We start from the raw sequence: 12460 nt of genomic DNA, 5'->3' as shown, positions 1-12460 counted from the left end.
TAATATGCATTTCCGGGAGATTCGCCTTGCCACATCCTGCTGTAGGGTGATCAATTCTATGTAGCTGATCACATTCTGATATAAACACAAACCCATTGGAGGTATGCGTATACCCTCCCCCTCCTTTTCTTTTCAGAAGAAAATACGAAAATCACCGTAAGGCATTTGGCCCCGAATGCCTAGGCCCTTTTAACACCCTAGAGATGAATTCAATGATGCTTTGTATATCGCCCGAGCCGCGAGGGATATGATGTGTGCCATAAAAGCGCTTGATGGAGGGATTCACACATCTTTCTACCAATTTGAATGTTGAGCATTCAGGAACCATGGTATCGAGCTGTCCGATAAAATGTAATATAGGCGTTTGTAGTGGAGGATCGTATAGGAATTGATAGGAGGGATGTCCCAACATGAACCCGCTAAACCCAACAACAAATTTGAATGGTCCCTGCACATTCTTTATCAAACAGTCAGTACTGTAAGTAACAGTGATCTTATGGTGTGTTATCCGTGGGGCAGACATACTGACAGCTGTGTTCCCTGACGGCACCGAGGTTCTTCCAGAAGAGAAGCTATTATTACGGCGAGAGCGGCACCAGTGGAGAACCCAATAACACCAATAAACGGACCGTTCTTCTCTATTTCTTCCAGCACTAGCTGGATTGATCGGTCTAGGCCCCTGATTTCTCCATTATCGAAGTCACCACAACCCCACTGTCGTCTGTGTCCGTCAGGATTACAGTCTGCTGCGAGGGGACCATTGAGATAAACGAGCTCGACACCCGCAGGAGCAAGTCCCGTTAACTCGTCAAATGGAATTTGTGATAATGTTTCCTCGATTGGCTTGCTGAGAAAGCGAGTTTTGTAGCGGAAAAATTCACCAGACTGCCCATGCCCTGAATGAAACGTTAGGCGTCCTGTTGCACAATGCTCATGAAATAGGTCTGACCGTGAAGCATTAGTATCCTCGCTCTAGCTCCTAGAGGTGGTTTACTAAATGTATCATCTTGTGATACTCCTTTCAAATTGGTCATATTGCCACTGGCCACGCAGTATAAAATAGGTAGTTGGTATGCCTTTCAGTGAGTCAGTGAAGGGAGAACAATCTCGACAAAGGCGAATATCCACTGTTAATATTGTCTATATACCTCTGTCGTATAATAAAGAAAAAGGTGGACTTGCTGCGAACGCCACAATATGCTATGGGACACCTACCGGCTCTAAATATGCACGATTGACTCAGTGGTAACTTTCCCTCGCTAGGTTGAGCATTGAACTTTCTGATTGTTGCTGAAAAATCGATACTTCAATTTCATCTGCGCATTCCTCCCTTGCATTGATTCAAACCCAATACTTGCTAATCAAGGGATTTTTTTCAATGTACTGTAGTGCATGTGCACAATGTTGGAAATCTCAACAATAGGCCTGCCACTGTTCTCCATGTTCAATTTGTACCAGATATATCGATATAAGCAAGGTATCTGGAAGCGAGTATTCTCATGTCCTCCGTAGTATATGACCTACTTGAGTATGCCCTCATACGCTATATGGTCCGTGGTGTTATCTGCAGAGATTCAATTGCTCCCAACACAATTTAAAGACTTGGCTCGCCCATTGGGACAATATTGTGCGTGTCTGTTACCTCAACTATGGTTTAATTCAAATACTCACTCGATTCAATGAACGTTGGCTATCCAGATCCTTACATCAGTTAAGGACACAGGATGCAGTCGGCCGTGTGGCCAGTCCTGGATCTCTAGATATCCTTAAATTACAGAACATGGGGACAATACAAATTACCCCATTCAAACACGCTCATTTCAAAATATACAATTTCCCCAAGAACAATGATATAAAGCGCTCTGCACTTCATTCCTGCTACGGCACCGGGCCTAGGCCAGGTTGCGAGAACATTACGCACAGGTCCCCCAAACCCTAAACCATCTTAAGCTTTTGGCAGCACGTAGAGCAAAGGTTTTGTGATATTACTAAGTATGTGAACAGCTATACACAATACGTTTTCAAGTAGTTTGTCCAGGCCCTTTCTTTTTTTATTGAGGATGCGTATCTCAACAGGTCTGCCGACAATAGAAACGCAGTTCACGCCAAACTCAACATCAATTGCGTTTCCCAGAGAGCAGTCGACGCGACCGAGGATCTGGTGTCGACAGGAGATAGGTTTCCAGGTCTGCTTTCATCAACTTAGCTGAAGGAGGGCGCTCGATATGGGAGAAGGGCTTGCTTCCAGCATATTGATAGTCTTTGTATGAAACCTCAGCCAGCGTCACGAAGCCAGCCGCTTGAAATCCAATCTGCGAGCGGCTAGATGCTTTGACCACAGCTGTACGAAATCCTTTCAAATAAGCATCCACAAGCAACACCCAAACCAAATCAGCAGCGATGTGGACCCCTTCAAAGTCCTGGCAAACGCCTCCCATTGTGATCTCGACTACCTGAGAAGGAGCCATGCTCGGATCATTTCGCAGATACTCCTGGAGGCTAGCATCCAGGATATCAACAATATCATACATTGGCTCAAGCCCTCGAGGCGTGAGAGTTGGAAAAGTCTTCACGTCCAATGGAGCCGCCATGATGAAACCAATAACCGAACCATCAGCAATTGTAGCGATGCTTGTCATGCCAGTGGCGAATGTTGCTTCGGTTATATATCGGCAGAATGCACTAAAAGCGTCTCTGGACACTGCGCCTGAGATGGCAAGCGCATGCGACAGTGGCTCCCGCTCGATGAAGGTCTTCTCAAAGAGAGCGGTGACCTTGGGACAGTCGCTCGCATTATCTGGGCCCATGAGCTTAACCGTATAGCCTGGAATTTCACTCGCCTCACTACAGGCGTTGCAAGCTGAGTCTGCTGAAACAGGGATATGCGCCAGTGATCCGCAGATCTGTTTCTCGTTTTTCCACTTTAGTGGATGAGTAGCGGATTCGAATGGAACATTGCTCAAGTTACTCGTATGCATTGTGTTGTTCGGTAATAGGTAAGGCCGCTAACTTGATAATCTGAATGATCCCGGTTCTTTAGCTTTGTGATTCTCAAAAGCTATGTATTTGAGAGAGAGTGAAGGATATGTGGCTCGCACCTGAGGTTCGAATGACGAGTCCCTCTTTTATATTTGTTGATTAGTCCTCTACGGGCTTACTCACCGGCTCTATCATGCATAGTGGAGCCTATCATTTACCGAAGGAGTTTCCCACCTCTCATGCAAGGAGTCAGTCCAGCCGAAAAGAAGCAGGATCCCACGAGCTATCTCTTCGGCATCTGCCTGAGACTATCCCTTACTTGCTTCACCTCAAATGTCTGGTACAACATTGAAATAATATTTACTTTCTATAAGGCGGAGCATTTTTCATTGCACAACGATACTTCTTTCGCCAGAAAAGGAAATGAGTCGCCAAAAATGGAAGGGGGTTAAAGCTATATTGGTGCATTGGATTGCAGGCGATCAGCCCCGAACTCGCCCTTTTTTTTTCGCTTCCTCGATCAGGCTCTACTTGATGTAAACATCGTGTATTAATACACTAGGAAAGCACCACTAGGGCAGGTCTCAACAGTAAGCAATGCGTATTGTATATGTACATACATCTTCCCCGCCATTTATTTCTCTTCGCCTTGGTACGACCACAGCCCCTTGGCCTTTTCCTAGGAATGGCATTTTTCATGGTTATCTGTCCTATGTAATATTTCGTGTTGTCCTCGTAAAATTTCGGTATCATTGGATCCCTAGACCCAGTGAAACAAAGGATATTAGATCATATGTGGTAAGGGCTTTTATTTCGAGGATCCCCTATTAATTTCGGCCCTACGTTGAAGACTATGACATGATCGCACGATCATATCCCCAAACACCATCTTCTAGGATCAAACCTTCTCTGGAATCAGATAAAAGAAGAAATTATGCCCACAATGTCTTTTCAGCTGAAGAGGCAAACTATTATCTTTATCATCCTTGCGATCTTGAACCTAGCCGCTGCTCTGGATGCCACATCTCTTTCAGTCGCACTTCCTGTATGACCTCCTGTTTTGCATTGTCCGACTTTTGCAAGCCAATACCGTCTCCAACTCTTCGAGAAATATCCTAATTGTATCACAGAGGATAGCTAAGGAGCTCAATGGAACTGCTATTGAAGCATTCTGGTCTGGAACGTCGTTTCTAGTGACTTCGACAGTATTCCAGCCGATAATATGCTCCGTATCTGATATTTTCGGTCGCGGAGCGGCCCTTCTCGCCTCAATTGCACTCTTCATGCTTGGTGCTATCCTGGCCGGTATATCTCGTGGCTTTAAGCTTCTTCTTGCTGGTCGTTCGCTACAAGGGCTTGGGGCGGGGGGAATTATTGCCTTGACCGAGGTAGTCTTGACGGATCTAGTTCCACTTCGAGAACGAGGCAAGTGGCTCAGTATACTATCGGCCAGTTGGGCTGTTGGAAGCGTCTGTGGGCCTCTCCTTGGGGGGGTATTTGCACAGTTGGTGACGTGGAGGTGGATATTTTGGATTAACCTGCCCTTTGCAGGCATTGGTGTTCTCCTGGTCCCAATGCTATGGAAGATTGGCCTTTTTCGGTCGTCTATCCGTCCAAAACTGGCAAAGGCTGATTACATTGGTTGTATTTTGTTCACCACATCACTGACATCAGTCCTTCTCCCGCTAACCTGGGGTGGAGTGATGTATACGTGGAACTCATGGCACACAATATTGCCCCTAGTACTAGGTTTGGGCGGTCTAGCGGCATTCGTCGCATATGAGAAGCTCTTTGCAGTTAATCCGCTCATCCCGCTGCATATCTTTCAGGATCTGTCCTCCTCCTTTAACTATATGGGGTGCTTCCTCCATGGCATGTTGTTGTGGTCAATGCTTTATTACCTTCCGCTCTACTACCAAGCGGTCCTAGGTTATAAACCAATTATATCGGCCGTAGCATTGCTCCCAGAAACGTTTACCGTTGCCCCGGCATCCGGCTTAGTTGGCATACTCATTGCTCTTCGGGGTCACTATCGGTGGGAGATTTGGATTGGTTGGATTCTGACTACTACCGGGACTGGTTTGCTTTATCTGTTGCATGTCGAAACAAGTATTCCTCAGTGGATATTCTTAAACATAGTCCCTGGACTCGGGACGGGGATTCTGTTTTCTTCTTTGACGCTTGCTATTCAGGCTTCTGCTCCAGAAAATAATATGGCCATGGCTGTGACCATGACGAATTTTTTCAGAAGCGCGGGACAGGCGATCGGCGTAGCTGTTGGCGGCGTCGTGTTCCAGAATTCCATGAAATCGCAATTACGAAACCATCCTCAAACGAAGGGAATCGCTGATCAATACGCTAAAGACGCCTCAGCTTTAGCAGAGGTTATCAAGGGTTTGCCTGCTGATCTTCGGGATCCAACCAAGCAAGCTTATGCCCAAGCTCTTGCTACACTTTGGGCTGTTATGTGCGGTTTCGCAGGATTGGGGTTACTCACAAGCGTGTTTGTCAAAGAATATAAGATGGACCGCATATCGGTCAGCGATCATTCTTTGGGCAGCGTTGGTGCTAGTGTTCCTACCGTGAAGCCCACTAGAGAACAGGCAGTTGTTCAAGAAAATGGTCACTAGAGAACCCATATGCCGTTGTACCGGTGTTCTTCTTCAGGGATGGGAACATTCTACGGTTAACAAGTCGTCAAAGCGGACACCCAAAACACTGAAAGCGGCATAAGACAAATGTCCACTTCTGACGTATATAAGACTGGCATGCAAGATGTTATCGCACGAAACCTACTTCATGTTTTACTATCATTTCAACCCATCTATAGAGCAAATGTAGCTAGCGCTATGCCATGGTTCAAAGGTCATTCTTTCCCTAGAATATGTTTTGGCCAATCAATGTCAGATGGTAGAACTTCACACTCGAGTCGCTTGTCTAGCTAAAAATAGGTAGCTACTAGGCAGACTTAACAGCTATTTGGTCACCTTGGTGCGCCCTTCAATCACTAGCACGGACCCTATACTCTGTATACTGCTGGCCTGGCCAGATGAACTTCGCCTTTGGATGTGCAGAAGAACTGCCGACATTGAGCATACGTGCCATTGCCATGTTCATTTACTTCTTCCTTCTTCTTTTTCTTCTTTACTCTATACATTCGTCATGTCAATAGTTGCGTATTGTCGCCCACCGGTAAAAGCCATAAGGATGAAAATAAATAAGCTTTGGGTAACATCATCATAACATCATTTGGGAAGCGGTGACGAAGTTTTCTATGTATCATCTCCTACAAAACAAGGTGCCTATTGTGAATACCAATTAGTGCCGGAGGTTACCGTCAGGCATAAACCAAAATCATTAGATTTTGTTGAAGCTGCCCGATGCCACTAACATACGGAACCGCTTACGAGTCCTTATTGGATCGGCTGGAGATCAAAAAGGGAGAAAAGGTCGGTATTCTGATCATCAATGGCGCCGGTGGTGTAGGGGCCATGGCATCGCAAATCGCGCGATGGGTACTCGAGTTGCCTGTCATGATTACCACGGCATCGCGACCTGAGACGATCGATTTCACGAAGAAGATGGGAGCGACTCACGTTATCAATCATCGGGAAGATTTGAAGAAGCAGATTGATGAGCTCCATCTTGATGTGCCTATCAAGTGAGCAGTGATTCGTCGTTCCAAATGGATGTATGCTAATTCTCGAGACAGGTATGTCTACATCACCTATTCCACGTCGCAGTACCTTGGTGTTTGTTCGGACATCATTGCTCCGCTGGGTAAGGTTTGCTCAATCGTTCAATCTCCCGATATGAACATGTATGGTACTCAGTTTATGTCCAAGTCTCTAACATTCGTCTGGTGCTGGCTTGGATCGAGGATGTACCATGGCGTTGACACTAATCAATGGAAAAAGTTGGAAGAGCTCTCAGCTCTTATCGACGCAGGCAAGATTAAATGCCACCTGACGAGGCGACTGCAATTGGATCTTGAAGGAATTAAAGAGGCACATAGGATCCTTGAATCTGGCAAGGCCATTGGAAAGGTCGGGCTTGGCTTATTGGAAGGTGGATGGTGTTAAGTCTTCTTCTATCAGAATAACTGCATCGCTTCTTACCGAGTGACATTTTATTTCTGCGGCCTCCAATCCGTCATCTATAATTTGTATGCCTTCCATATGACAGATCTCTAAATGAATATGAGAACTAGCACATGCCCCTTAAAGTATTCAACGCGGGAATCTGTTAATTCTCAATAAAACGCACTGTGAACACAGTTATAATAAATCCCTGGATACGACTTTCTATCATTCTGGTATTTATCCTACTGTATAACTCCAGCTCGAGTATTTAGACATGCAATATTAAAGACCCAGCCGACGATGATGTCATCAGCATAGCTTTCCCGCAAGACAGAAGCATCCCAATTCATGAACCCCGCTGCATGTAACTTCCACTACACAAATGAAGCAAGAGGCACTCGGGAAATACAATCCTGATAAAAAAGAATTAAACAGAGCAATGCGCCGGTTTGTCAGTCACAATCCATTCCATTCAACAAAAATTGACTATACTAATACCCAACAGACGATCCTAATCAGCTACGACACCGTAGAGATATATCAGCAATACGGAAGCATCATCGAGCAAATGTATTGCTGACCATCGATTGCTCTTGCAATCTACCATTCAATATACCTTTCTAATCCATAATACAGGACCAAGGACAAATTCGCAGAGAAGGGAGCCACGGAGCAGACCTTGTTCATCTCTATGAGGAGCATGCCTCCTATACATACCACTTCGTATGATTATAGTCCCTGCTAAGTATGGTGATACTTACTAATGATACGTAGATTTGTCGCCCCGGAGAATGTTACCGTGGATGATCTGAAGGAGGTTCAGTTTCCTGAAGGTGTACACGTTGATATTCACCAGGAAGCATGATCGTTGTGCTTTGTTCGAATGAATGGGTATATGAATATAAAACTACGATTGTGGACCAGAATTATAAAGTGTGCTGGACAATAGGAAACACCGGATCTGAGAACCAGATACAGAGTACCCCTTGTAATGAGTAGATAACTATTATAAGTAGAATAACATGCCCGAAAACTGCAAGGTGCTCGGACGTAATTCACTCTGGTAGTGTCCAACGCCATCCAGTCCGAGAAGAATAAACCTATGTACCACATCCGAATCGTTTCTCCTACCATGGCAAATAATAACTATTACATTTAATTTCGTAGTGAGGTAGAAAGAAGCAGAATATTCCGACGGCATCCATTAGCATCAACCGTCGGATACTGCGTGTAACTAATGCCCAGCAGTAGCAACATCGCTCGATAGATTAGCAGGGGGGTAGAAGAACGCAGCAACACTGTACGAAAGGTTAGTCCTGAACACAAAAGCATGCGGTACTAGATGCGTGACATACCCAATAATCACATAGGCCGCAATCAGAAGAGCGCCTTCAAGATAGTTACTGCGACCATCCAACACCAGGAAGTTCACCACGAATGCAGTGACGAAGAGGGAAATGGTCTCGAATAGAGTGAAGTACAAGGACATGTCTTTGTCCATGCACCAGCCGAGAATGACCACCAGAGGAGTGACGAAAATGGCTGTTAAACGTCAGTTATACAAGTCTTATGGAATAGATATGATGCAACTCACCAATTTGAATACTGCTACCAACGGAGACACCAATTGACAAGTCCATTTTGTTTTTTGTGGCCACACTAACAGCGGTGACGTGTTCCGCTGCATTTCCAACAATAGGGAGAATGATTAGACCGATAAAGGCCTCACTGACGGATGAGCTTTCGATCATCTCGGGAATTGCGTCCACTAGAAACTCAGCGCAAACAGCGACCAAACCAGTAGAGAGAAGCAACATGACAACTGCAGCCGTGCGTGACATTTCCGGTTCTTGATGTTCCGGTGCTGGTTGGAGGGTCTGCGGGTTGACAGCGGTGGGCATTCGGGCTGCGCCACGGGCGAATTGAACCGCATTCCCAACAGGTGGAGGGCGGTTCATTCGAGACGGGAGGGAATTTGTGCGTCGGAGGCCGTTGAGATTTCCAGATGGATCACCCCGTACGTTGTATGGGGTTTGGGAGTTAGAGAAAACAGTGTTTGACAACAGGGAGGGGATAGCAGGACGGAATGCACTGCGTCTCTTGGGAGAATCTAGGTCCTGTGGGCCCTTCTCCAATCCACTCAGCTCCAAGGGAGGTTCCGACAAGTGAGTCTTGAAGGATGGTCGAGTATTGGTGGCACTGTCTGTAGCGGCCGTTTCATTTGCCTTTTCTGCAAGCTTCTGTTGCTTCCGTATCTCACGTCGTTTGGCTTTAAGTTTTTTCTTGGAAAGCTTCACTTGACTGGATTCCTGACCGAAGTCTCGGAAGTGGGGTTCGAATTGGTTCGCATCATTGTCTGCATCGTAGCGAGGGTCATCACCGATTTCAATCGCACAGGATGCGGGATCGTCCGTAGGGATCGATGTTGAGCGATGAACAGAGTCGGGCGTCTCGCTGCTTCCCGTAGATGGCATTTCCGACAGAACCTGCTTGCGGAATGATGGAGTAGAAGCGGTGCCCTTGGAGCTAGTGCTCGATTTTCGATGTCTGCGGTACTTCATCGCTTTCTTAATACGTTTTGCAGTGCTCCACGACGTTGTCGTATCGTCGGATTCATCCGACGAACTGCTGGAGGAATCTGATGAATGGTTCATGAAATCGGCCAGAACACCAGGGTGGGATTCCTCATCTATAATCTGCTGGGGGATACTGGCGTAAAGGTAGGAGTGGGACTTGAGTTGAAAGATAATGTACAGGATGTACACCAGAAGCAAGACCTGTTTAACAAGCATTAGTGGGGAGATTTGGAGAGCACCAAGAATAGTCGCTGCTTACCACACTAGTTCCGCGGCTGACTTTCAGAGTATACTTATCAGCCGCTGCATTGTTTGACCATGAGGCATGGAAAGCGGTCGGCAAAAGCAAGCTCATGACACTCAAGCTGAGAAGACATGCACTCATTTGAGTGACAGTGCTGTTGTAGATTTGTTCCTGGAAACGAAGACCTCCCAAGAGGAAGGCCATTCCCATGATAAGCAGCAGATTTGCTAAGATGGAGCCTAACAAGGAGGCTTGAACCACTCGGATTTCATTCTTGACCAGTGCAATAATGAAGATAATTAGCTCGACCGCATTTCCGAAGGTGACGTTAATGAGAGCACCGATGGTGTCTCCCAAACGACTAGCGACACATTCGGTGGCATGGCTCAATAAACCGGCGAGTGGAATGATGGCGATGGCATTCATGGCAAAGATAAGACCCGGGCTTAAGCCGACAGCCTCAACGGCAATGCCAACGGGCACGAATACGAGCAGAACATTGACCCAGCTGTGACAAAGGGCATGCTTCGTATGGCTGAGGAAACGGATGCTGCCATCCTTCATACGGACCAAAAGTCCTCGGTTGGGGGCAGACGGTTGCTCCCCATCGGGTTTTTCAGGATCCGACCCTGGTGTTGCCAGGGTCCCAACGGGATCAGTCACTTGTCCATTTTGCTGGGAGGTTGCGGTCACTCCTACAGCGGGTTGAGGACCGAGAGTGCTGGAGGGAGTTTGAGTGTCAGGAGCAGAACCACGAGAGGACGCGTGAGCTTTCGCCCACGAATGAATACGGTCTGGAGGGCGCATCAAATCGTCAGTCAAGGAAGCACAAAACTTGATATTCGACCCAGTTGGGGGTAACGAGGGCAAATTCACTTCTTTGCAGCTGGCGGCCAGCTCTTATCCAGAACGGGAAAGCAGATTAGGGTGGAGAGGAATGAAGTGGAGCAGAGGGCAACTTACGCATGTATTTCAGAGCCAGAGATCGGAGGTCACAGGGGCAGGGGACTAGGTCGAATCCCTAGGCAGTAATTGCAGATATTGCAGAAACCAAAAAAGAAAAAGAGAGGAATGGAAGGAGCAGGACAAGCTTCAGGGGATTCCCCGGAGATTTGCCTCAGTTTTAAGATGGCGGCAAGTTGCTTAGTAGCTAATGATGTTTGCCAAGACGGAATGATCATCGCAATGCGAAACCCATTGGATCCATGGACCAGAACGACGTTAAAAATACTTACATGGTTGAAATGGACACTTGGTTGGGATACTGCGCCACGTCTATGGGTTCTAGTCGGCCCTATGAACATCCAACTTGCACGATCGGGTACTCTGTCATAGCCATTGGCTTATCTCCGAGATGTCTTCTAAGTTGTAGTTTTCTCTTCCATGGTTGCAGTCATGCATTCATCCGGATCTGCCCTGACACTGTACCACTGGAATGAATGACCAACTTTTGAGGAGTTCACAGTTACGCACGATGACGGTTGGTGTTTTATTTTTATTTTTATTTTTATTTTATTTTTTGGTGACGATGTAAGGGGGCGTTCATTGTTGTCATCCATGGCTCTCCCTGTAGGGAGAAGCTAAGATCCAAATCATAGTTAAATGAATTAATTAATTTCCAAAGAGGAAGAAAAAGAAAAAGAAAAAGTAGGGCAAGCGAGGTCAGTGGGGAATGACGCCTCACTCTGCCATGTCGATCTCCAGCCGTGATTGGCGGGATTGATGTCAGGGGCTGAGAGTCTGGTCCTCGGAGAAGACTCGCCGAAGCCCCGATGGCTCCCGTCGTATCGCCCATTACGCAGTGCGACCGTCCTTGCCCACCCATTATGTCATAGGTACCGGTATGGTATGGTAAAGTGAGCAGAGTTCCCGTTATCTGCGGTGTCATGCTGATCCTTCTTGCGTTATCATTCTCCCTGCTCTGTCCAGACTATCCCCGGCAGTCACTCCCATCTTGAAAGGTAGTATTCCGTCACCTTTCAGGAATGTTGAGAAAATTTCCGATACTAGGCATCCATTTCTGCCCATGACAATCAAGCGTGCAGGACTCTGTACGTTACTCAAGTTGGAATCGCAATCATGGTTGTTCTCGACCGGTGCGATCTTCAACCCTCTCCACCAACTCCACCGCTGTGGCTGATGGGATCCCACTCGATGAATCATTACGGAGTACGGTGTAGTGGTTCGATAAGATGAAAGACGCTAAACTTTTCTCCTTATTGGCCTTATTGATTGATAGTCTGCACTAGATCATTTCTGTTGTATTCCGTCGATACTTCACAATGCAGAGTGCGCTGGATTAATTCAACAATTCGCATGAAATCACATTCCATCCCTTACTCGGGAGAAGCCGCTAGATTAGTTGTCATACCCCGTTACACAACATCCTCTCCAGCTAAACCGACGTAGGATTGCGTATGATGAAGTGATGCCGGAGTATTCCCTTCAATATACGTAGTCAGTCGTCGAAGGCTATTTTAGTCAAATTAGGGCTCCTTCGTGTCGTCATGTGAACACTTCCCTAGAACGGTAAAAACTTCACCCGCCAAGAGTTTGGATGACAATCATGGCTATTCTTG

At 46.6% G+C, this 12460-nt stretch overlaps 5 protein-coding genes across 5 annotated transcripts; 2 read left to right on the top strand and 3 right to left on the bottom strand.

The window, feature by feature from the left end:
• Positions 1-151: 151 nt before the first annotated feature.
• Positions 152-1034, bottom strand: BDV37DRAFT_280826 (uncharacterized protein; the record flags this gene model as incomplete). Its single annotated transcript, XM_032086669.1, has 3 exons — positions 152-457; positions 526-896; positions 950-1034. The coding sequence occupies 3 exons, from the start codon at positions 1032-1034 to the stop codon at positions 152-154; spliced, it is 762 nt and encodes a 253-aa protein (XP_031943869.1).
• Positions 1035-2117: 1083 nt separating this feature from the next.
• On the bottom strand, positions 2118-2978 carry BDV37DRAFT_280825 (uncharacterized protein; the record flags this gene model as incomplete). Its single annotated transcript, XM_032086668.1, has 1 exon — positions 2118-2978. The coding sequence occupies one exon, from the start codon at positions 2976-2978 to the stop codon at positions 2118-2120; it is 861 nt and encodes a 286-aa protein (XP_031943868.1).
• Positions 2979-3922: 944 nt separating this feature from the next.
• BDV37DRAFT_292103 (MDR family MFS transporter) lies at positions 3923-5712 on the top strand (the record flags this gene model as incomplete). The annotated part of the gene is made up of 3 exons (XM_032089107.1): positions 3923-4024; positions 4110-5516; positions 5647-5712. The coding sequence occupies 3 exons, from the start codon at positions 3923-3925 to the stop codon at positions 5710-5712; spliced, it is 1575 nt and encodes a 524-aa protein (XP_031943867.1).
• A 647-nt stretch (positions 5713-6359) lies between these two features.
• On the top strand, positions 6360-7926 carry BDV37DRAFT_280823 (uncharacterized protein; the record flags this gene model as incomplete). The annotated part of the gene is made up of 5 exons (XM_032086667.1): positions 6360-6640; positions 6692-7025; positions 7567-7631; positions 7698-7784; positions 7836-7926. 5 exons carry the CDS (start codon positions 6360-6362, stop codon positions 7924-7926), a joined length of 858 nt encoding a protein of 285 aa, XP_031943866.1.
• A 369-nt stretch (positions 7927-8295) lies between these two features.
• On the bottom strand, positions 8296-10688 carry BDV37DRAFT_280822 (putative membrane bound cation transporter; the record flags this gene model as incomplete). Its single annotated transcript, XM_032086666.1, has 4 exons — positions 8296-8359; positions 8417-8603; positions 8656-9838; positions 9897-10688. The coding sequence occupies 4 exons, from the start codon at positions 10686-10688 to the stop codon at positions 8296-8298; spliced, it is 2226 nt and encodes a 741-aa protein (XP_031943865.1).
• Between the last annotated feature and the right edge of the window lie 1772 nt (positions 10689-12460).

This window comes from Aspergillus pseudonomiae (assembly GCF_009193645.1).
Source record: "Aspergillus pseudonomiae strain CBS 119388 unplaced genomic scaffold BDV37scaffold_16, whole genome shotgun sequence".
Classification (NCBI taxonomy): Eukaryota; Fungi; Ascomycota; class Eurotiomycetes; order Eurotiales; family Aspergillaceae; genus Aspergillus; species Aspergillus pseudonomiae.
This window is presented reverse-complemented; position numbering and strand designations above follow the sequence as displayed.